Source organism: Ailuropoda melanoleuca, chromosome 18 (genome assembly GCF_002007445.2).
Source record: "Ailuropoda melanoleuca isolate Jingjing chromosome 18, ASM200744v2, whole genome shotgun sequence".
In the NCBI taxonomy this organism is placed as follows: Eukaryota; Metazoa; Chordata; class Mammalia; order Carnivora; family Ursidae; genus Ailuropoda; species Ailuropoda melanoleuca.
The window spans coordinates 18,235,465-18,261,033 of NC_048235.1; the positions used below are offsets into that span (position 1 = coordinate 18,235,465).

The 25,569-nt window shown below is 40.1% G+C and overlaps 1 protein-coding gene across 7 annotated transcripts in view; it reads left to right on the forward strand.

The window, feature by feature from the left end:
- The window catches only part of MTUS1 (microtubule associated scaffold protein 1), a 174,338-nt gene that overhangs the window by 131,985 nt on the left and 16,784 nt on the right, over positions 1–25,569 (forward strand). For 6 of the 7 annotated variants that reach the window (XM_002923790.4, XM_019804415.2, XM_002923791.4 and 3 more), the window contains 2 exons: positions 4,828–5,042; positions 13,446–13,512. In XM_002923790.4, coding sequence (XP_002923836.1) covers positions 4,828–5,042; positions 13,446–13,512 — 282 coding nt within the window. Of the gene's footprint in view, positions 1–4,827; positions 5,043–12,233; positions 12,422–13,445; positions 13,513–25,569 lie in introns of those variants that run through there. The other variant, XM_019804416.2, reaches the window with a different exon arrangement.

Sequence of the window (25,569 nt, forward strand, 5' to 3'; positions counted from 1 at the left end):
TTAACCACCTGAGCCACTGAGGCATCCCCAATTTAACCACCTTTAAAAAATACTGTTTTAATTTTGAAAAGGTGATGTGTTTACCCCATGATTAAAAAGTATAGAAAATATATTAGAACACCTCGTATCTGTCTGGTTCCTATTCTCTTTTTCTGAAAAGGTTAACATTGTTAGTACTTGTATGTGTATTATGCAATAATGTTGTGAATTTGGAAGCAAAATAGAAATGTGCTCTTATATTTTCATCATCACACAGCAGAGCATTCTATCTACAGTGCTCTTTACTGCGTTTTTCTCATTTACCACAGAGCGTGTCCTAGTTCTCCATTACAACTGTGATATTTCCCTATATAAATGTACCATAAGTTTGTTTAACCATCTTCTATATGGACATTTGGGCTGTTTTTGATCTTGTCCTTTACAAACAAGTTTACGGTGGAAATCCTTCAGTCGATGTCATTGCACTTCTATGTAGGATTCACAATAAGTATAAATTCTTGCTGACCAGCTACGATTTCAACAGTTGATGCTAGGATGTGTTTGAGAAGGTGTATCACAAAGCTTTTATTGTTCTTAAACATCCGTTTGAGTGTATAAAGTTATGCAGACAGACATGACCAGAATTGTTTTAAACATTTGAATGAGACTCTTGGTGGGTAGCATGGAAAACTGCCTCATGATGCACAGGTCTGACGATTTCAGTCACTGAGGCAGAGCAGTGCTGTGTTCTGGGGGTGGCGTTTGAGGTCTTCCTGGCAGGATAGGTAAGAGCTCATGCTGATATGAGGGGCTCCCCGACTCTTGAAATGCCAGTTCTCCAGCCATTAAGAAAGCCTGAGAGAAAAACGCAGCTGACATGTGGACAGCTGGCTTTTACTGAAGCACAGGTGCCCTTCCTCCGCTAATTCCCTTGTTAGAGTCACACCTTAGCGCTGCAGCTGCAGGTGAAACAGTAACCAGGCCAAGCACAGATGAAAAGCAGCGGAGCACCAAGAGCCTTGCGCGGCGGGGGTGCAGTCAGACTCGGGCAGTGGATGTTTTCCAGGGAGTCCCTTAACAAAAACTACTTAACTTTCATTCTAGAGTGATCTTAGCAGCATTCCTAATACAGTGTTGGGTTCTAGAGAATTTTCTAAACTTCCAAAGAGTGTGCATGTCCTGACACAGTTAACAGTTCCAAGATATGGAGGATAGGACTTCTATAAGCACAGATGCCACTTTTTTACAAAAAGCTAAAGTGACCAAAATAAAATAAAGGAAATATATAATCACCGATCTCACTTGTGGACTTAAGCCATCCGAATCCTCAGCAGCAAACTAGGGAACAGCTTACACTGTTGGACTGACATATCTGAAAAAATTGTTTGTTTTGGGGGATGGGGTGGGGTTGTGAAATGGGTGAGCAAACTTCCAGTCATAAAATAAATAGGTCATGGGGATGTAACGTACAGCATGGGACTAGAGTTGATAATACCTTATTGTGTATTTGAAACTTAAGAGAGTAGATCTTTCAAGTTCTCATAAAGAAAAAAAAGTTGCAGCTATGTCTGGTAATATGTTGACTACTATTAAGGGTGAGTATTTCCCAGTATATACAAACAGTGGATCATTACATTACACATCTGAAACTAATATAAATGTCAGTTATACCTCAAAAAAAATGGGGAGGAATTACATTTCAGATAGTAAAACACATTTTTTAATTAAATAATGTATCTTAGGAATTTGAAGCCACTATGGCTTAAGAAAAGTCTTTAACAGATCAAATTAAATAGAGGGTAGTAAAAGCCATAATGGTTTCAGAGGCCTAATATAAAGTCAGCAAATCCAGCTTGTATTTCCTAAACACTTCAGTGTGGACTGATTCTTAACATGATATAGATGTATTATTTTAAAATCTATGTACATTGAGAAACATAGCTGATCTTAAACCAAGAGAAAAATAATGCAATCTCCTTTAAAATAATGTTAGAAATGGAATTAACCATTTAATAAGAAAAAAAGATAATATCAAGTTTTTATCCAAACAATATTACTAGCAAATACTTTATAGTAAATTGTAAAAATACAATGCAGTGAAAAAAATTTAGTTTACAAAGAAACCAACATGATATGTAGCTATTGCCTAACTTTGGTATAAGAAATAATTTGAAAGAAAATATAAAATCTGGTGCTATAAAAAAGAGTACCTGTATTTTGAACCTGAAGGTGGAAAAACAATGTTTAATAAATTAAATTTATCTCCCTATGATATAACGTACTAGAACCTGACCAGTGAAATTTTAAGTCTCAGTAGGCAGGAGTTTTAAAGAATTCTTTCTTCAAAAATGTTCATATAAAATATTTACATCTCAGATTTTGTAAATAATTATAACTTAACAGTTTTAAAACTCTGATATTGTGTTAAATAATAAAGTTAATTAGCATAGAAATTCTAGAAAGAGAATCAAGCGTTGTTAAGGGGGTCAGGGAATGATAAGCTCAAAGCAATCTATCAATAAATGAATATTTCAGTAAGTATTATTAGGGCATATAGCAATGATGTCAGGAGAATGAATTTTATATCTGCAGTATGTTACAGGAAATTCTAGATGGTCAAAGAGTTAAAAACTGTTTTTGGCTGTTCTGTTTGTGTAAAGTTATACAAAACTATGAGTTAACTATAAGTTTGTACAAACATATAAAACACAGATGTTTATCTGCATGCAGGTTTATTGAAAGGAAGAGTTACCAAATACCAGGCTTGATATAATAAAGTAACATTTTGTTACAATTAGTGCATACATGATTGTTTTTAGTTTTATATTACGTCTCCACCCCATCTCCACTTTCCAAGGTGGGTGGAAACAGTAGAGAATGGGTGTTGGGCCTAGGTTCTGCCCATCCGAGCATGGGCAAGTCCTTCCCCTTGAACCTCGCTTTCTCTCTGGAGAGTTTACTGGGTGGATGAAAGTGAGAATCCTTAGTGAGCAGTAAAACACTATGTAATTATTATATGTTACATGAGAAATAGAACTCCTAAGAACCTTTTAGGAAATGACATAAAATAAAGGAATACTAATTTCAGATATTTAGACAAACTGTAAAATATTTAGATTATTTTTCATTAATTCATTAATATGTGACTCTATATAAAGTTCTCCCTTCAGGACTTTAATATTATGGCTGTGAACTTTTTGCTTCCTTCATCTGCTTTGGCAATGACAGTTAGTGTTAAACAGCTATTAATGATTACTAAAAAAGACTACTGGACAAATATTTTTCCCTTGGAGTATTTTTTTTTTTAAAGATTTTATTTATTTATTTATTTGACAGAGAGAGACAGCCAGCGAGAGAGGGAACACAANCCCCTTGGAGTATTTTTTTTTAAAGATTTTATTTATTTATTTGACAGAGAGAGACAGCCAGCGAGAGAGGGAACACAAGCAGGGGGAGTGGGAGAGGAAGAAGCAGGCTCATAGCGGAGGAGCCTGATGTGGGGCTCGATCCCAGAATGCCGGGATCACTCTCTGAGCCGAAGGCAGACGCTTAACCGCTGTGCCACCCAGGCGCCCCCCGCCCCGAAGTATTTTTAAAACACAAAAGATATTTTAGTCATTTTAGAACAGTGAATCATCAAGTATTAATACAAATGTGAATTGTTTAACCATAGAAAGTACCATAGAAAATGAGAGCCCCCCCATTTTTGAAGAATATATTGAGTTTTTTGTCATTGGTTCTTGGAGCAAGAATACTGAGGTTTATTTTCCTTCAAGAAATTACTCTAGTTTTCCTCCCCCTGAAAAATTGGAGAAAATAATTCCTGTCTATAAAATTTTCTTAGGCTGGTTTTTTGCCACAGAATGTGAATGTTGTAGGGAAGGCCTCTGAGAACAAGGGAACTGTTTTTCCTTAGTTTCTTGTATCTTTTTTTCAGATTTAGTTTTGTTTTGATTAGTGGGCCTACTTATTTCCAGAAGCTAAGCAGCTTGTTTTGTGTTCTTCCAATTCTGTTTGATATTTAAAGTGACTGAAACATTTGGACTAGTTCCCACGCTGAATAGTTTTTCATTTAAAATAGAATAATTCCCAGGATACCGTGGTGTAGAAATCGAATAATCACTTAGCACAGCATCTTAGTTATTTTGGAGTATTAGCATGAGCTTAAAAAAATACATGGGCCATTATTAGTACTTGCAGAGAAGAAAAACAATAAAGCTTGTGTTTCGTAGAAAATGGAAAAGGATAGTCAAAAGTATGCTACTTTGAGCAGTGAACTTAAGGGGCAAAATGTGAGTAGATTTCAATACACATAATGATTTACTAGAGATTAAGAAATGACTCATCAGCAGTATAAATCTTTGTAACGATCAGGCCATCAGGAGGAAAGGGTGAAAAGTTTGTAGAAAATGTATGGGAGGAGGGAGAGGCATTAAAAGTCCAATCACTTGTGTTTTTCTTTCAGCATATGTGATCAGCATATAGAGTCAGAGGACTTGTCACGGCCATGTTACTGTACCAACTTACCTAGAAAATTAGAAACTGTGATATGAGCATTATTTTGCATATACTTCTTGCTTCTGGATTGCTAAATCTATTTGTTTCGCATACATAATTCTCTGCCTCATGTAAATCTTTTAAAGTCAGAGATAAAGACATTGTCTGTGTTTATAAATTCCAAACATCTACATATTTGATAAATTCCTGTTCTGATCCATATGCTTTCTTTATGTAAACATAGCTCAAATGCATTTCTGTGGCTTATCTTAGTTGTTTTTGAACCCAGATGGTAATGATTATAAAAATTAAAATCACATATTTTCCTATGTATACTTATTCCTTTTACAGTTGAAAAGGGCAGGCAAAAGAATCCCAGAAGTTTGTGTATCCAGACACAGACATCTCCAGATGTGCTGTCCTCTGAAAAAACACTTGAGTTGGCTCAGTATAAAACAAAATGTGAAAATCAAAGTGGATTTATCCTGCAGCTCAAGCAGCTTCTTTCCTGTGGTAACGTCAAGTTTGAAGCGTTAACAGTTGTGATTCAGCGCCTACTCTCTGAGGTAAGATGTCTACCTCTAAATAGTCTCTCTCATTGAGGTGAGGGGTGCAGGGAAGGGGGCAGTGTTCATGCTCTTGTCTTGGGAATACTTTGAAATTAATGAAGGGTAAGAGCAGATATAATTCATCCAATGATGCTTTGTCAACTCACTTGATACCTGAGTCACTCTCTAGAAATTTGGGATCGAAACATTTCTCCTACTTTCTTTTTGTTTCCAGAATCACATAGACCAACAATGGCATAAGATAATTGTTATACTTATATACATCTCCAGCCTATATTAACATTATCATTTTTTCACTTCTTTTTTGTCTAACTGTACATAGCTTTCCATATTACCTTTATTAGTTTAATGCTTTGAAAAATGAGATTGATAATTTTTATGGGTCAAAGAACACTTCTGAGGTAACTCCCAATATGTCTGGGGACTCTTGAGAATTTCTGTCCATTCCTAAAATAGTTTGTGGTACAACAAATGCAAAACAGATTTTCTTTGCTTACTTATTCTTCCCTGACATTCTTCAAGGATGTTAGTTTTGGGACTAGTTAAAATTCATTGAGAAAACCAAGTTTCTATGAACATATGCTACTGGCCTACCAACAAAAACTGCAATTATCTAAGGGGAAACACTGGGATGAGATTACACTTCAGCACTTCTGATATTTTTTGTAAAATATTTATTTATTTGTTTAAGAGAGAGAGAGAGAGAAAGAGAGCGAGCACACGCACGCTTGAGCTGGGGAAAGGAGCAGAGGGAAAGAATCTCAAGCAGACTCCCTGATGAGCAGGGAGCCTGACCCAGGGCTGGATCTCATGACCCTAAGATCATGACCTGAGACGAAATCAAGAGTCAGACTCAACCTACTGAGCTACCCAGGCACCCCTCTTTAGATGTTTTTTAATCACAGTCTAAAAAGATGGGTATTATATAACATCTCGAGAAGAAAACTGTTCAGTTTTCTTGTTCTGTAGTTCAGTTCAACCCAACAAACCTATGTTCCTTTTCTACAGAGGCTACTGTGATACCCTTGCCAGTCTGGGACAGGGGAGCCAGGCCCTTGGTCAAGCCAGGCACTTGGTCTGTGCCTTTGCAAGTTACCAAGCTAATAGTTAAGATCACTATTTGATGAACATTTTACAGCTTTGTCCAAAAAAAAATTTTTTTTAAAGATTTTATTTATTTATTCGACAGAGATAGAGACAGCCAGCGAGAGAGGGAACACAAGCAGGGGGAGCGGGAGAGGAAGAAGCAGGCTCATAGCGGAGGAGCCTGATGTGGGGCTCAATCCCATAACGCCAGGATCACGCCCTGAGCCGAAGGCAGACGCTTAACCGCTGTGCCACCCAGGTGCCCCCCAAAAATTTTTTTTGAGAGGGAGATGGAGGCATTTACCTAGTTTTTATTGCAGTCGTATATAGTCCTGTTTCTCTTTAATATGTAAGGAAGGAATTGGAAAGCTGGCTTATATAACCAAGTAAGCTAAATTGGAAATGACATAATGTCAAATGTAGGAAACAATTAGTTTGTCTGTTATGTGATAAACAAATTACTTTGTTTTACTCCATCTAGCCTAACCAACCAACCCCTCGTTCAACTCCTTTCCCTCCCACGTGAGATGAGTTGAGTGCCGTGAGCCGTCATCCCACAGTGTTGCTCCCCTTTATCCCCACTTTTCCATTTGTACTGATGCCAGCGTTGTTCGGACTCTGGATAACTGTCCACTAGGTTATAACTTCTTAACTAGGCTTGAGGCCCGCACTGTCTTCACTATGATCTACCCCAAGCGCTGCTAACAGATCCATCTTTCCAAAGCACTCTACTGATTAAACCTTCAGTGGTTTTGCCGTTGTCTACAGCTGACCTGTCCAATATGGTATCTGCTGCTTTATGATGCTACCGAGTGCTTGAAGTGCAGTAAGGCTAAGTTAAGATCTGCAGACAAGCATTAAAACATACACATGGATTTCAAAGACAGTATGAAAAAGGGTGTAAGATACCTTGTAAATAATTTTTCTGTTGACTATATGTTGAAATGATAATATGTTGGATATACTGGTTTAAATAAAACACATTAAAATTTAACCTTAAACTTTTAAGAAATGTGGCTCCTAGGAAACTAAAAGACTCTGTAGTTNTATATACATGGCTCACATTATATTTTCTCTGGATGACTCTGGGGTATAACTTGGAATATAAGACTCTGTAGTTTGACACGAGCTGCTCTTTTTAGCCTCACCTCCCTACTGCTCTGCTCTAGCTGTATAATTAGTGAGGCAGAGGAGAAGCAAGAGGGATATAACATTTGTTGAATATTTACGAAGTTCTAGACTTTCTTTTTAAATCTTGTCCAAAAACACAAGTTGGAATTTCCTAAGAAGAAAATGGAAGTATAGAGCAGACAGCTTCTTAGAGGAAGACCAGGACTTGAACCTGGGTTTAGGATGCTAGGAACTCAAAATTGCCTGTGAACTTCCTGTACTTTTTCATCCTTGGTTCAAGTACCATTACTAGGCTACTGCCCTTCTCCCTAATACCTACATGTTCAGCTCTTAGAATAGCATCCCATCACTATCTGCATTTGATTCACATGAATTCATTATAGGAGCAACCAAGTAGAAAATGCAAACTTAATAGGTCAGGCAGACCTGCCTTCCATGCCCCTCAGTGAGGAAAGGCCCAGAAATGGATGTGAGATGAAAGACCAGTGTCTACTCTTTTTTTTGGTTCCTACATCCCTCACGTGGCATGAACCTTCCACAGTCCATGTGATCCTGTTGTTTCAAGATACTTTTTTTCCCATACAACCTGGCCTGCAAACGTAAACCAAACACTTGATCAGATGCCCTGTTAGAGAAGGAATAGATCAAACACTAGAGGAAAAACCTCACTCAGTTGGACATACTGACAGATGTTTCGTTAGTCTACAACAGGGCAAACTCTCACTGAGTTTCTGGGATACTTTTACTGTATGTGAATTTCATCTTGCACCTGATTTAGGTTTTAATGCCCATTTAATTGTGACTCCACTGAATTTCTTAAAATTCAGCTCAAAAACTCCCTCTTTTAGGGGCACCTGGATGGCTCCGTCTGTTGAGCATCTGGCAGTTGGTTTCGGCTCAGGTCACGATCTCAGGGTCATGGATCCAGCCCTGCCTCTGTCTCCACGCTTATCAGGGAGTCCGCTTGAGGATTCTCTCCCTCTGCCCCTCCCCCTGCTCGCACGCATGCACACACACATTCTCTCTCTCTCTCTTTCTCTCCCTAAAATAAATAAATCTTCAGAACAAAACAAAACATCTCCCTCTTATTTCCTGGTCCTTCTAGCTCTATGTTCTGTCTACCTCCTGGATTCTAGGAGCACTTATATCTCTCTGTCACTCTCTACCTTAAGTTACAGATAACCATCTGCACTCGTTGCTTTTTAAGACCGAAAGCTCAGTGAGAGCAGGGTTTGTGTCCAGTTCTTTGTTAGGAAACCACCCCAGCAGCCATGGCAGGGCTTTATACGTAACTGACATGCAGTCTATACCTGAACGAACAAGTAAATGGCCAGGATCGACTCCCAGATGTAAAGATGAACATAGAAAGTTGTTATGTAAATGTTCTTTGCTCTTTATAACCGATCAGCAAATATTTACTGATTGCCTAATGTGTACAGGACACTATTATAAAACAGTTAGAAAGGAAAGACATAACCAGGGGAAAAGTTAAGTAATTCTTCAGAACAATATTCCTCTTAACCCTTTGGTTCTCTCACACCCATGTAGAAGTGATTGATTGGTTGGTTGGTTGGTTTATAGATGTAGATTGTAGATGTAAACTGATCTGTATATGCACATATATCTTATTGCTAAGTTTTTCTAAATGGTTTTAGAGCATTAGAGTATGGGTAAGAATGATTATAGGGAATCCTAGAACTGTGACTTATTCTTTTGTTGCAAGTCTGTTTAATAACAATAATTCATTATGTATAAGTTCTTTTTTTTTTTAAGATTTTATTTATTTATTCGACAGAGATAGAGACAGCCAGCGAGAGAGGTAACACAAGCAGGAGGAGTGGGAGAGGAAGAAACAGGCTCATAGCGGAGGAGCCTGATGTGGGGCTCGATCCCAGAGCACCGGGATCACGCCCTGAGCCGAAGGCAGACGCTTGACCGCTGTGCCACCCAGGCGCCCCCATTATGTATAAGTTCTAATAAGTGTCTCATCAATTTGGAAACTAATACCACACTTTCGGTTTCCCAGAGGACACACTGTTGCTAGTTTTAGTTTGTTCCCTTCTTGGTTTATCCTTGCATAGTTGTGCAGTGTTCTGTACAAACAGCCAAAGTGAAGTCCAGCCGAAACAGCACCCAAATAAGGTGAATTTGGAATGACACTAACAGTCTACTATAAGTAAAAATGTCTCAGAACAAAAAAAACGTGGATGTGATTCATTGAGTGGTGGGGAGGAGGTCAGAGACAGCACACATCTGAGCCACGGATCTTTTCTGCAAAACCCCTCTGTGCTGTTGATGCTTTTCCATAGCTAACAGAATCAGGCCCACTGATGGGACGGCAGCCAGACACTAAGTGCCTGTGTCCCAGGGACTCCTAATTAAATTAGAGTGAATCTATTTTTTCCTTGGAGCACTTCATATATTTAATGCATGCATAGAAAAACATATTTCTATCCCGATACCCACCTCTCTCTTTTTTCACACTGTGTGGAATTCTGCATGTTAAAATACAAAGAGGATTAAATAAATGTGTTGTCCAGACTATAAAGAGTTTATCATCTAGGACAGGGTTTAGGAGCAGCTGAATACAAAGAAACAGGCAGTCGGTATCTAAGTGACAAAATGTGTTTTTATCATCTACAAGTAAAGGATAGGTATCTTAAAGGACAAGCTCCCAAAGAGAGTCAGGCAGAAACTGACACTGTGGTGTGGACACTGCAGTTGGCATTTCACGTAGGATATTGAAAAAAAAAAAAAAAGCCCTTGGTTTTTCCACTATCCTGTACTGCTTCCCCCCAGATGAGGTCATCTGCCTTGAGTGATGACTGAAGAATTGAGCGTAGACATTTTAGTTCTATCTAGGTCCCAAGCTTCTTTAAAAATAAAAAAAATTATTTGAGAGAGAAGGAGAGCAAGTGGGGGAGAGGGAGAGGCAGACTTCCCACTGAGCAGGGACCGCCCCCCCCCCCCCCCCCCCGCCATGTAGAGCTTGATCCCAGGATGCTGGGATCATGACCTGAGCCAAAGGCAGACACTTAACCAACTGAGCCACCCGGGTGCCCCGGTGCCAAGGTTCTTGAAGGCAAGAACCATGTCTTAAATTTCTTTCATGTTTCTCCCACCATTTTAAATGGTTCTTGATTAACTGGTACAGAGCAATAACTTGCCAATCAATTCAGAAAGATAAATATCCTCTCTAAGCTTTGGGGGGAAGGAGATGGTAACTGTGATTGACATTGAGGTTTGTATAATGGGTCAGGTAAAGACCACACATTCCAGATTGTGGAGGTGGGACATGCGTGGCAAGTGTGACTTGGACAGAGCAGGAAGGCGTTGGGAGTCTAAACAGGAGCTGGATGATTGAGGTTCTTGGAACTAGGTTAAAGTTTCTTTTCATGTCCTCCATGGAATACTCTTTTTGAGTGAGGGCATTTATGTGTACAAAGAATAGGGAACATGAATCTAGGAGCCCTCTGCAAGGTCGTATGGGGGGTTGCTCTCACTAGCGCAGGGATGAATTGGTGGAGATCAGAACTGGGGTGGAAGTAGCACTAGTAGAAAAAGTGTGATAGATTCAAGGCACATTAGGGAGAACTGACTGACTTTGGAACAACCCATTTAGACAAGAGACAAGGATGACCTCATGGCTTTCCTGTCACTGTGTACTCGCATTGACAGAGTTTGGAAGACATCAGTGGCTTCTGGGCATTGAGGACAGGAAGGTTGAGTGTGGTAGAGTTGGGGGAAATATTCACATGTTCAGTAAATTCCTGGTCCCCAAAATCTCTCTAAGAAGCCAAGAGATCACATGGTATGTATTTGTGCTAGGATGTAAATGTTTTCACAAAATTACTCCTGGAAACTAAATACCAACTTAATTTTTTAGTCCTCACTTTTCACACTTATGAAAATTCGATAAGTGATTTAACTTCTTTCCAGCTTTGCCTTCTACTAACAATTTAACTATTGGAAAGTGAATTTTAAGCAAGTTCCTGAATATGTTGCAGGATTGCTTGTGGATATTAAACTGTCTTTGGTTTTCTTGACATGGAGTGACAAAGCTTGCTGATATTTACTTGAACTAGATTACTAAGCAAACAAAATTAAGGCTTAAGTTTAGGAGATCAGGAGAAGCATGTATTATATGTATTTTTATATGCTTTTCTTCCAATTTTATCCAGATTGATTTTCCTCAAAGTTTAATTTCTGCAATAGAAAACTCATGACTTGATCATTTTTAAAAACCTGGACTCACTGCTTTGTGATTCCAGAACAACTTAATACCGCACTTTAAAAATCAAGCATTTAGAGTACCATTAATGGCAAAATGTACTTAATGAAGTGTTCCTTAAATTGCAATCACTGTTAACTATCCATGTGACGGCGTTAGCACTTCATTCGTCAGCTTCCTCGGCTCTTTAGTGAGAGACCACCACAAAGTAAAAAGCAAAAGCTTTAGAAGATGTCTGATCTTCAGCTCTCAAATCAGCATTTCACACTTCCCTTTAAACACCAGTGGACCATGTTCTAAGCGTTCAAATTAAATTTCGCCACAAACACCATTCGTTTCATTGTAATGTCACTTTAAATTTTAAGTCACCAAACACACACTTGGATTGTACCCCTAGTTCATAGGCTCCTTTAGTGTACAGGTTTTGGAGAACAAGTTTCTCTTTTCTATTAGTAAGTGTGATAATCTAACAACCTCAATTAAAGAGGGGGACTAAAAAGGCTCACAAATCTAAAAATAACTCCATTATCCACGCAGAGAAGGTCAGTTTTTCTTTCCACTGCACCAGCTGATATTTAAGTAAGTGGCCATCGATCAGTCTAATGTCTGGCTCTCGTTTTTCATAAATGAAGGGCTGTGGCTTTAAGTAATCGCAGGCTGCTTGTGCCAAAGGCAGAGGCTGCAGAGTCAGCTTCTGCCAGCAGAGAGGCATAGGGTAACCTGCAGGACGTGAAGTAAGGCTAACCGGGGACCAATGGCGCTCCTCCTGGTAGAGCTTTGAATGTAGGCAGACCCGACTGGTGGGTGGTGTGGCCACCTGTACACTTCTTGGACAGTGCGGGGGGTGGGGACAGTTGGAGACAGAAGCTGGAAAATGGGCTGCTCCAGCAGCAAAACGTGCCTCTATCCTCCATGTGCAGCAACAAGGGTAATTAGTATTTGCTTCTAGTGCGTTTCTGGAAGAATGTCAGGGACTGAGGCAGAGGTTGTCTGGAATTAGGGGGGGAATGCTTTGCATGACAAGCAACTCTTGCCTGCAAAAGGCTGGGTCTCATGATCTCCGCAGTTCTGTGATCAAGATGCGGTGGGAGCTCCGTCTTGGGTGATCCTAGCGAGGGCATTTTCAGAGAGCTTTGAATTCTGCCTTTTCCTTAGTTATGCCCTGCTGGTAGGGAATCTGCCTTTTAAGATAATTTATTTGTCCGTGTTTCTTATTCGTGTATTCATGTGTGTGTGAGTGATTGCTTTGAGTTGCTGGTAACTTGGAAATTGTTCTTTTTTGGAGGATAAATAATAGCTTTTTTGATACTGAAACAGTTGCCTGGTTTTCATTGATTTGTTTCTCTAACATTTCCTTACAATTATAGCTGATCTCCAATTAAATAATCCTTAGAAAAAATAATGTGGAGCTGAGTAAAATTAGTTTAATTTTGTCTTTTTTTTTAAAGGATAATTTTTTGCTGTAGCTGTATAAGAAACTCGCATCTTCCTTTTAGAAGGAGTGGCCTTGTAACAAAACTTTTTTATTTGCAAATAGAGGACAAAGTGCATATAAGTGCATATGTTTAGAACATTAAATATTTATCTTAAACTGATTAGTGCTTTATTGCCCTTGGAGGAGGAGAATGTATTAAGTCTTAAGTATGCATTTGCTGAAAGGTTCTGTGGCTCAGCAGTGAAGCATGGCTCAAAGTAAATATTTTTAAAAGTGCAGTGCAGTGCCTCAAATGAAAGTTTCACGAGGACCTGAGAAAATAAAGATTTTTGAAACATGAATTTCCTTAACAACTAAGGGACATCTGTGTTTTTTTAACAACACGAACTGTTGGCCTAAATGATTCATATCTTGGCTTCTCCATTCTGAGTCTCATTTTCCTGGTGATAACAAATGTGTGTCTTACTGAAAGGGACCCTCTTAAAAACATTAGTAACTTGATGTGTGTTTTCCGCAGCGGGAGGAAGCACTGAAACAACACAAAACCCTCTCTCAAGAACTTGTTAACCTTCGAGGAGAGCTAGGTAAGAACTTTTTTTTTTTTTTTTTTTTTTTTTTTTTTTTTTTTGCTAAGTTCTACAGGACGAGGGGACGACTGGAAAATTTGATTTTCCTATCTGCACTGTGGCTGGAGACACATGCTAGCAGTGGTTAGTTGTCCCACTCTGGTATCTGTACAAACACTTACTATCAACATTTCTTTTGAATCTTGGCAGCTTGACCTCAAGTTCACAGAATTCCTGGCACTGATCTGACTAAGCCTAGCAGAGCTTCTGATGACTAAAACATTGCTCTTCCTGAAGACAGGGACAGAGTGATTTTTGTAATTGTGTGCGTTCCTGTTAAATAATCCCGTCTTTTTTTTTTTTTTTCCTGAACCTCTTTCCATATTAAAGAATGGTGAGAAAATTCCTTCTCTGCTGATAGCAATTACATTACACTCCCTTGGGGCACTTTGCTAGGAGTATACAGAAAAGAAGGATGCTGTGCGTTCAGGGCGGCCTGTATGGAGGAGGCCTCTTCTGTGCCCATGTTACAATTTGAACAGGGCTGATGGCGAATAAGGACCCAGTTCTACTAGTAGCCATGTGTCTCTGATGTCCGTAGCACTCGGCACCCAGGGCTGCTCTTCTCAGGCTGAGCTCAGTTTTGGTTCTTGTCTCTCCTGGAAGCGTCCTCAGGGTTCGTGCAACAGAGACAATACTGCCTTTCCTACATCAACTGCTGTGTTGGAGTGGGCCAGCTGTCTTGGGGATCCCCCTGTCTGCCACGGACACCTCAGCCCTAGAGAATGAGCTTCCTGCTTTAGCTTCAGCCAGGTCTGGAGTTGTTCATTAAAAGGCTCAGTTCCTTGCCCTGTGCAATTTTCTGTGCATGCGGACAGCCTCCTCTTAAAGTGTGAGTAGCTCTGTGTATAGTAATGCAAAAGCAACAGCCAGAGATGAAAACCGTGTTCATCCAGTTCTAGAAGAAGCTGCCCATTTTTCCTTGGACAAGACCAGAGTTTCAACATTGTCAATATAATTTGCTGGACTTGAAGTTTTTCTTTCCCTGCCTCCACCCCCTCACAAAGGCAAAGATCAAATAGCAGTGAATGTGGGGCCATGACTTGTCTCTGTGTTTCTCTTGCCTCTTCCCCTCCCAACGGGAGGCAACCCCAAACTCCTGGCTAAACTTCCAAGTTTTTAATACCTAGCCAAGACATCATTTTCTCCTGACCTTGTTTTAGGCTATGGAAATGAAGAACTCTTTATAGAAAAGTAATTTTAAGACATACGGAACTTCAGGACCCCGAAGACTTGCGAGTTCTAGGGAAACAGTTCAAGGAAACCAGAGCTGAGAAGCAGGCTTCTGGCTGTAGCATTCGAGGCTTTCCACCATGTTACCTAGACTGTTGTCCTTTTGATTACCCAGATGACCAACTTAATTTGCTTTTGTCTGTGCCTTAAATAACGTAATGGATCTAGAGTGAGCAGGTCAGGAAAGAGGCCTTTGTGTGTGTGTTTCAGAGCTCATTATGACCCAGTGGAGGTGGAGATGAGCCTTCCTGACGGTTCACATTTCAGCCTCTCCCCAAGATGAGGCATAAGCGCCAGCAGAACACTGTGCTCATTCATGCTGCTTGAATGGGGGATCCTCTTTTTACCTTTTAGTGGAGAGCACGATGAAATGATTCGAATTGGGACCCAGGTCCTCAGCACCTCCAGTTGGGCACATAGCCTGACAGGAAATAGCCGACAGTTTGTACCCATTCTCCCCCTTTTCCGTTGGTGATAAGGAGGTGTGCCCTGGTGTGCTTTCACCGCCGCTGGCCAAGCGTCCGGATGCAGCGGTTGGCCTGTGCGTATCGTTCGGTCTCGCAGGTGGGAGCTGGGTGAACCCGGAAGTAGAGGGCTCTTGTCTGGGGAACGGGTGGGACGACAGGGGAAACGTCAGTCAGGGAATGTGTTGGTGCTCCTGTTGCATGAGGGAGAACTGCTCGAGTAACTATGGAAAGCGTTTGGGGAATGGTTTCAGTCCTGTGAGGGGAGAGAAGAGAAGCCTTTACGTAGTTCTTGATGGAACAGCCCAGGAAGAACACTCCGAAAGCTGCCGGTGGGATTGTTTGTAGCGTGAGCCGAGATGGAAGACGATAGGTTACATAGCAAAGTTGGAAATGCAGTTGTTAAGATTTGAGGCAGTAGTATAAGGTGGTTAGACTGTGTGGTCACGCTGTCCGGGTCCAAATCTTCAGTGGCCGGGTGATGTAGGGGCAAGTCACATGACAGGTCTTGAGTCCCAGTTTCGTTTTCTGTCACATGGCACAAATCATTGTCTTCCCAGGGGTGGTCATGAGGATGACATGAAGTAACTCACTGTAAAGTGCCTAGCACCAAGTGTTACCTACTACAAATAGTAGGTATTCACATGTGTGCAGTTTACAGCTGTGTAGTAATTACCCACATTTGCAATTTTGTGAGGGCATCGACTACACTGCAGGAAGGAATTGTAATTAGACCAAATATCATTAGAAATCCCTCAGGACAGGTTGTTCTTTTGTTTTCATACTCCAGTGGCAGTGAGACATGGTGGATGCCCTCCCGACACAGTAGAAGGGCTTGCACTGTGGAGTCCGCGGTGTAGGATTTTGCCCGTGTATTCCTAGCGAGGAGCTGCCTCACGTCTTTGAGTCCAGTTTCCTCACTGGGGATATGAAGTTAATGTGTATTTGGCTGGATTGTCATGGAGCTTGGATAAAATAGTAATATGTGTGAAGCAACTGTCATAGTGCCTGGTCCACCACAGGCACCTCAAGAAGAGAGGGAGCTGTTACCATCACCATCATCCAAGTATCCACCATTTCTCTCCAAAATGATGGGGGCTGTGGGTGTCACTCTCCCACTGGGTACTGTTCTTTCTCTTCTCTATGAATATTGAGGCAAGCTTCCCAAACTAAACTGCCAAAAAAAATAATAATTATAAAGGACAGTTGAAACTCAGGAGCACTGAAACCCAAGTAGAGTCTGTGATAACGACCTTCAGAATCTGCCTCCAACTGTCCCCTCCACTGACTGACTTTCCTGTTGTTTCACTGGTTACTCTGACAAGTGTCCTGTACTTCCAAGTTCACCCAGCTGAGCTTGGAACAAAACCATGAGGCTCCCCTCCTTCCAGGGAGTCCTCAATACTGTACCACCATGTATTTATTGTATCTTGTGTTTTCTTGTTGTCTTCAGATAGTAAATTGCTTCATTTCGGAGATTCTTTTCTGCTTCCTATGGAAAAAAAAATATATGCTTTCCATTTTCACAAGTAACTGATAAATATATATGGGTATTTGAAGTATTTGAGGGTTTTAAAGTTTCTTTTTATTTAAGGACATTGTGTGGAAATTACAATTGCGAAGTGAGAAGAAAATAGCCCATAGTTCCAGTACCCGTGACAGAGCTTTTATTTTTGCATATTTTCCTGTGTCTTTGTATGAATATATGTGACTTCGTATCTTGACATTTTTATGAAGGTATGACTTACATACAATGGAATGCTTATTGACAAACACATACATTCATATAACCTACACCTTTATCAAGGTGTTGAAGATCAGTGTCCTCCCAGAAAATCTCCTTATGCTCCTTTCTGGTAGACGACACCCCCGTTCCCCAGAAGCAAACACTGATCTGATTTTTATCATGTAGGTTATTTTGTGTATTCTAGAATTTCATAGAAACATTACGTTCTTGTTGTGTCTGGCTTTTTTCACACAGCAAATTGGTTTTGAGATTCATTCATGTTATTACATGTATTCTGATCCTTTCAGCTTGTGTCAAACACTTTTCCATACTGCTTCTTAGTCTTCATTATGGTTTTGTTGAATGACTTGGGAAAGTCTTAGTGAGTGGATGTTGCTTGGCTTTACTCACCCCTTTAGTGTTGGAATATAGCGCGGGTTTCATTGTCTGCTGTTATCCCATCCATTCCCCTGGTTTCAGCTACAACCTGTAGGGTGATGATGCATAGATTTATTTTTCTAGTTCTCTCTTGCCCAAGCTGCGGATGTATTTTGCCCAGTGAACAGCTGCCTCCAGGAGAGCCAGTCTGGTATAATCAGACCTGTCTGACTCCCTAGCTCCTTGCTTCCTGAATGCTCTGCAGTGTCCCCTCATTCAGACCTGTTTCCCTCAAAGTCTATTCATCATCTTGTGCAGTGACATCATCACTCACTTATCACCCAAGCTCACAACAGGTGTCACATGCCTTTTCCTCTGTCTTCTGCATGATAGCAATCTGTGTTCTAAGTATCGCTTGGGTCTGTCCCTCCTCAGCCTTCTGGCTGCTGCTGTTCTAATTTAACCCCCAGAATTGTTCACCCCAAATATATTCCAGTGGTCACCCAACAAGTCACCTTGCTCCAGGCCTGCTTCTGTCCTCTCCACATGCTCCCAGGACTGTGTTTAAAATAAATCTCACATCTGTCCTCTACTGGACATTTTTAACAAACATAAATGACTTCATTTGGTCTTTGGCAAAAAGTCCAAATTACTATAGCTGCCATATATGATTTGACTGGAACTCTCAGCCCAACTTCATGATGTTGGGACACTCCTTTGCCTTTCTTCACACCTTCTTCCCCCTCCTCATGCCCAGCCATGGATCCATTCATACCTCTTTGGCACATGGATCCATTCATACCTCTTTGGCACATGGATCCATTCATACCTCTTTGGCACATGATATCCTCTCTGCTTGAAACGCTCTCTCCTTTTTTACTGCCTTTCTGTTTTTGCCTCTTCAACTCCTCACTAGCTACAATACCTAGCTAAGTCCTAATTAAAATACTGTATCATCAGTTGGGTTTTACCTAATCTTTCAAGCAAGTTAATTGTGCATTCTCCTGTGCCCTTCAAGAAGCTCTGTTCTTAGGGTTGTTTCTAGACCTCTTCTCACAATCCAGAGCCGTGAGCGCTTCAAAGGCAGTATCCCCTTCACATTTGCAGCTCTACCCGCTGATACCTCGTGCCTGGCACTTACTACTGCAGTGAATGAATGACTTTTATATTCAAGATAGTGACTAGGGAGAGTTGGTTTTATTCTTATAATATTCTAATACTCAGTGGTTTTTGTGTACAAATATTTTCCTACCAACCATTGAAAAATAACGTGCATGTTTTTAGGAATGAATAATAATAAAGTCAGGTGAATTATAATTCTCTTGGAAACATTTTATGCCTGACAATCCCAGTTGGATCATTTTGAAAGTGTCAGCCCTTGAAATAGATGACAGTTCAGTTTAATGATCTGTATCCACCAGCAAGCATTTGGCCTCTGAGATAGAGAATAAACATGTCATTCTGATTTTTTTTTAAGAGTGTGGTAGATCAAAACCAGTATAATAAAGAACCATAATTATAATCTTTGGGGGTTCCTACTGTTTTTTTGTTAATTTTAATCACGAGAATCACATTTTTATCTAAATTAATGAAGAAAAGGTATTTTTTATTTCAAAGTTTTTAGCCATCAGAATTAATAGCTTATGTACATCTTTTTTAGGGCCTTCCATCTACTTTTATTTAAGGTTTTTTTTTTAATCCTACTGAAACTTGAATATCTGCTCAAATGAACTAGATTTCAAAACCTTGAAATGTCTTTATTCACAGGCATTCGTGTAAACTTAATATTGTTTGTACTGAGCTGTTCGGACAATCCACATCTTTTTTATACATTTGTCCTAATTGCTTCTTTTTAACGACACAGATGGAATTTGAACCCTTAGTTCACTAAGACTAGTCGATTGTTCTTCTGTGTGTATAAAAATTAAGAGCTGGGTATGGCAGTAACATCTTTCCCAACAGCAATATTTAGCTCTAAGTCTACTGGTTAGTGTTTTATTAAAAGACAGAAAAGGGAAGGGGGAAGGAAGGAAGGAAAAGAAACTGAGGCTTAAAAGTGAAGTAACCTTCCTAAGGTCAAAGAGCTAGAGAGCAAAGCGTCTGGATAAGGACCTACGTAGCATGGGTAGGTCCAAACTCCTGTTCATGGTAACAGGGAAAGCATGATGGAAATATTTGAAAAATCAGAAAATCATATGATATAAACACTCCTTTGCATTGGTAACAACTTTTCGAATCTTTTTATTCGATTCAAGAGTTCAGGAAGTACTGTCAGATTAAAATAGGACTTGTTATTATCAGTTAGGGAAAAGTGACTTGGCTCTGCCAGAAGTGGTATATAAATTGTCTAATCAACACTTGACTGGTGTTTATGAACTTGAGGCTCCTGCACAGCTTGTGGAATGTGTTAATTCTTTTATTAGTTTTGTCTACAGTTGTGACTTAACAGGCTGTGTATTTAAAGTAATTTTATAACTCTTTACAGTTAAGTCACTTTGGAGTTGCAGAATTCCAGAAGTGGTTTTTGAAGCGGCCTTTTAATGAAAAAAAACTTTTAATATAATGAAAAACCAACTGTATACCAAAAGAGAATTCTTTCCCTCGCTGAGTTAAGGATCATTTCGATACCACCTCAGACTTAGCCCATTTTTCCCCATCCACGGGGAAAATCCATGGCTGTGTCTTTAAGTAAAAGGTCCCGTTCTGTCACCTGTACAGATACACAGTATTACCAGGGGTATCTGTTTTGAAAGCCTGTGGATTCCTCTTGTTCTGTTCCTTGTCCTAACTTGTCCAGTTTTGATCGGTTCTGTTTTGACGAATGTCATTTGTCCAGAATGGTGGTTCTCAGACTTCGCTGTGTCATGAAATAGACCAGGTTAGAATGCTGACTCACAGTTCTGACTCAGGTGGCTTGGGAACGGGGCCCAGCAACCCACTTCCGATGACTGTGCAGGCGATTATCCCGTGGATGCTCCGTGGAGTATACTTTGACACTGCACTTGCTGTCCAGAGAGTTGATTCTTTCATTCAAAGTATATATGAATCGAATAAGCACAGTCACAGAGTAAACAGTAATGCCAAATAGCACCCACTGAACTGAGGCCGTTCTTGTACATCGGCTTTCAAATGAGCATTACATTTACTGATTTCAGTGTGATTTCTTTGAAGTCCTAACCGATTTTTCTCAGGCCTGAAGCTTTGAACATTATGTAGGTTCCTCAGCCAGGCTCGCATCTCTGAGCCACTTTCATGCCTGAATGTTTCCAGTAGTCCGTGGAATGTTGCTGCTGTGATTATGAGAGCGTCTGTTTTACAGCATGTCGTCGGCCAGTGAATAAGTTGAAAAACAGCAAAGCCTTTTCAAAGACTTGTATTGGCAGGGAGAGTCCAGGGGCTCCGTGGAGGCCCAGCTGGCACCTCTGTACCCAGACTGGCTGGCTGGGTCAGAGCATTCTCCCCCATTCAAGTAAAAATTTTTTTTTAAATAATAATTTTTTATTATGTTAGTCACCATTCAAGTAAGATTCTGTCAGGACTCATCAGTGTGGGGGGATAAAAAAGATTTTTTTTTTTTAACCTGCCTTATCTTGCAGTCTTTCTAGCTTCCATAAGAGAACAAAGCCTTAATACTCTCAGACATCCATTGCATGCATAGATTAAATTCTCTCTTAGCATCTCAAGTTGAGAAAAGAGCCCTGCAGATGAAGTTCTGTGCCCTGCATTGTGGAATCTGCATTGAAAACGTTGAGCAGATTGGCGTCCCGGACGCAATTCTGCCCCTTCAGTTCCCTTGCCAGTAAAAGGAGTTTTAAGATAATATCTCTTTTATTAACTCAAAATGCTATTACATGAAATCATGGGTGCGAGAGCACTTTGTTGAAGTACGAACTGAATTTTAAAAGTAAACTGGTGGGAGTTATGGGAGAATTGAGAGCACAAGGCATTTTGTAAAAGCAAATTCCTAATAAGTTATGATTCGCGAGAGGCTTATGAAATCAGTTCATGTTGATTCATATAATTCCCAAGAGCAACCAGAGAGCCATCTGTAGCTCATTTTGAAATTTAGAAGAAGACCATTGTCTGCTGCATGACTGCCAGATTTCTTGGTCATGTGAAACAGTAGGACCTTTTGGAAAGAAAACTGGAGCTCTTAGGAGTTGCTGATCATTACACAGGTACTTTGTGAAAACTTGCTCTACAAAATCCTCACTAAACACTAAGGTTAGCAGAACAGGTGGAATTTGTTCCTGCCTCGCTCACCAGGAAACTGATAGGCGGAAAGTTGGAATTTCCCGTGGTTGGAGAGCCTAGGTCCCTGCCCTTTGGTTTGTAGGCTACTGGCCCCTCCACCACGTAGCGATTTACTTCTTAAAATTGGCATATTGATGACTTTATTCATTTATATCGCTATCTCCCATTTTAAACAGACAAGACCCTGGTTTAAGAGAGTAACCTATGTAGTCATTCACCTTGGGAGTGTGTCATGAGCAGATATCCCTTGGTAGAATAAGAGTAATATTATGAAGTAATTATGCTACTATGGTAAAAGACAGTGTTCGCATTCATGGTTCTGGGTCTGGGGTACAGGAGAAGTAAGATAAGACATATATTTGTTTCGCCTTTTATACACAGTTGGGAGCGTATTATACATGCATTTCTGCACCTTGTTTTTTTTTTCCCACTTAACAATTCTTAAAGTTCAATACATAAAGAATTGTATCAGTCTTTTTAAATAGCTATTAAATTGTCTTATTTTTTTAAAGCATTCCATTGTTTTGATACACCACAATTCATTTAACCAGTCCCTTTCTAGTGGACATTAGGTTGTTTCTGATGTTTTGCTGTTATGGAAATGCTCCAGTGGAAAACCTCAAATGTCCTTCATTTTATATATGTGGGAATATATCTGTGAGATAAATTCTTACTAGTGGAATTACTGGGTCAGTGGGCTATGCAGAGAAAACATGATAAGCCGAAATTGAGGGACATTCTAAAAATACCTGACTCCAAAACTGTCACGATTATGGGCAGGGGGCGGGGGGCGGGGAGACCCACTCGCAGACCAGAGAGGATTCAGGAAACGTGACAAGTAAATGCAGTGTGGTATCTTGGATGGGGTCCTGGAACAAAAATAAGGGACAAAGTTTGGAGTTGAGTTCGTAATACTGTACCAATGTCGGTTTCTTAGTTTCGACAATGTCCTTTGGTAATGTGCAATGTTAATGTTAGGGGAAAATGGGTGAGAGGTATCTGAAAACTATTCTCTCTTTGCAGCTTCTCTGAAGATCTAGAATTAATCTAAAATTTTTTCTTAAAAAAGCATTAGTGGGAAAACTGGTGAAATCCAAACGAAGTCTATAGTACAGTTACTAGTATTGTTCCACTGTTAAAACCTTAATTGTGACAAATGTCTCATGATAATGTAAAATACTGGCATTTGGGGCAGCTACGTGAAGAGTGTATAGGAACTCTGTGTACTGTCTTTGTACGGTTTCTATAAATCTAAAATTATTCCACAATTGAAAGTTTTTTTTAAAAGCAAGTATACTTCCCTGAGAAGTATGTGCTTTTCTTTCTTTTCAAATTTTTATTTAAATTCTAATTAGTTAACATATAGTGTAATATTGGTTTCAGGAGTAGAATTGAGTGATTTTTCACTTACATATAACACCCAGTGCTCATTACAAGTGCCGTCTTTAATCCCCATCACCCATCTAGCCCATCCCCCCCGCACCTCCCTCCATCAACCCTCAGATTGTTCTTTACAGTTAAGAGTCTCTTATGGTTTGCCTCTTGCTCTTTTTTCCCCCCTTCCCCTATGTTCATCTCTTTTGTTTCTTAAATCCCATGTATGAGTGAAATCATGGTATTTGTCTTTCTCAGGCTGACTTATTTCACTTAGCATAATACCCTCTAGTTCCATCCACATTGTTGCAAATGGAAAGATTTTGGGGTTTTTTTGATAGGTAATATTCCATTGTGTGTGTGTGTGTGTGTGTGTGTGTACACACACACTACCTCTTTTATCCATTCACCAGTTGTTGGACATTTGGGCTCTTTCCATAATTTGGCTGTTGTTGATAATGCTGCTGTAAACATCAGGGTACATGTGCCCCTTCGAATCTGTATCTCTGCACCTTTGGGTAAATACCTAGCAGTGCAATTGCTGGGTCATAGGGTAGCTCTATTTTTAACTTTTTGAGGAACCTCCATACTGTTTTCTAGAGTGGCTGCACAAGTTTGCATTCCCACCAACAGAGTAAGAGGGTTCCCCTTTCTCCTCATCCTCGCCAACACCTGTTGTTTTGTGTGTTGTTAATTTTAGCCCTTCTGACAGGTGTGAGGTGGTATCTCATTGTAGTTTTGATTTGCATTTCCCTGATGATGAGTGATGTTGAGCATCTTTTCATGTGTCCGTTGGCCATCTGGATGTCTTCTTTGGAAAAATGAATTCATGTCTTCCCATTTCTAAACTGGATTATTTGTTTTTTGGGTGTTGAGTTGTATAAGTTCTTTATAGATTTTGGATACTAACCCTTCATCAGATGTGTCATTTGCAAATATTTTCTTTCATTCTGTAGGCTGCCTTTGAGCTTTGTGGACTGTTTCCTTTGCTGTGCAGAAGCTTTTTATCTTGATGAAGTCCCAATAGTTCATTTCTGCTTTTGTTTCTCTTGCCTCTGCTGACATGTCTAGTAAGAAGTCGCTATGTCCAAGGACAAAGAGGTTTCTGCCTGTGTTCTTTTCTAGGATTTTGATGATTTCCTATCTCACATTTAGGTCTTTCATCCATTTTGAATTTATTTTTGTACATGGTGTAAGAAAGTGGTCCAGCTGAGAGAAAGGACTGAAGGTGTCCAGCACTAAAAGCAGGTGACTGACTTCCCAGGTGGCCAGAAAGAGAGAGGAACCCAAAGCAGGCAAGAAACATTGGACACAGTCATCTCTCATCTTCCTCATGGCTGCTTGAGGAAGGGTTGGCACCCACAGCACACCTACCAGAAGCACCTAGAGAAAGTGTGTCTGTACAGTTGGGGAATGAAGTCCTTTTATTTTCTTATTTATCTTTCCTGTCTGTCACAATCTCTTATATGGCATTATGAAAATTTATATGATTTCCATGTGACCTTATCTTTTCCTTTTTTATATTTTATGTCCATTTTAGATAAAATCATCTAGAAGTTGGGAACGTTCTGTTGTACCCAATGTTAAGAGCAATAGGAGTAGGAAGTGAAGGTTGGAGGTGGGTAGGTACTATAGTGCCCTAGTTGTGTGTGTGTGTGTGTGTGTGTGTGTGTGTGTGTGTGTGTGTATTTATGTTCGAATACTAGAAAAGCAAGGCTGCTTTTTAATGGTCACATTCAGTCATGGAACCCCAAGCGTGCCTTTGAGGACTCTTCAAACACATTTGAACTGGTGGACTTTTGCAAGGCCAGGAATACTCGTAACAGCAACGCTTTACTGCGAACTGACCCTGGTCAGGCACTGGGTCCGGTGCTTCACATGTATTATTGTGTTTAATCCTGCAGGGAAGGTGCTAACATTCTCTCCATTTTAAAAAAACGAGGAAACAAAGGCTTAGAAAACTTAAGTAATTTGCTCAAATCACGTGGCCGGTAACTGGTGTGACTGAGAATTGAACCTAATTATTCTAGCTGTATTCTATTAGGTCATTTATTTATGTTCCTGAGGATTAAAATATTTTGGGTTGCCTCATGATGAAGCATGCTACTCAGATACAAAAGTGAAGAAAGCTCTGTATCATTAAAGAATTTTACAACTGTAGGGCCATGGTTGTGTAATGTTTTTCTCTGTAAACAGTGCATTTACCAATCTACAAAGGGAAATGGGTCTCTACGAGATGGAGAGAGTACAAGTCTAACCCTTCCCCCTCTTAGCAAAGGCCTAATTAGGTAATGGCTGTTCGGCTCCTTGGGGATAATGGCTAAAGGACCCAAGACGAACCCAGTTCTATTTTTCAGAGGTTATAATTGACTGTGACATTGGGCCTTTGCTAGAGGTCATCCAAATAATTATATGAAAAGGGAAAATGTTGAGCATCTCACCGCTTTTTCTGAAATAGTTTTTCCTTGCTTGGTTATGTGTGCTTAAACTATGTGGTTCCTCTTCTGTCGTTGGCCTAGAACTCTTCGCAGACATGATTTGTCCCAGGGTGAACACGTCAGCTTCTGTCCCACGGCCTTCTGCTTT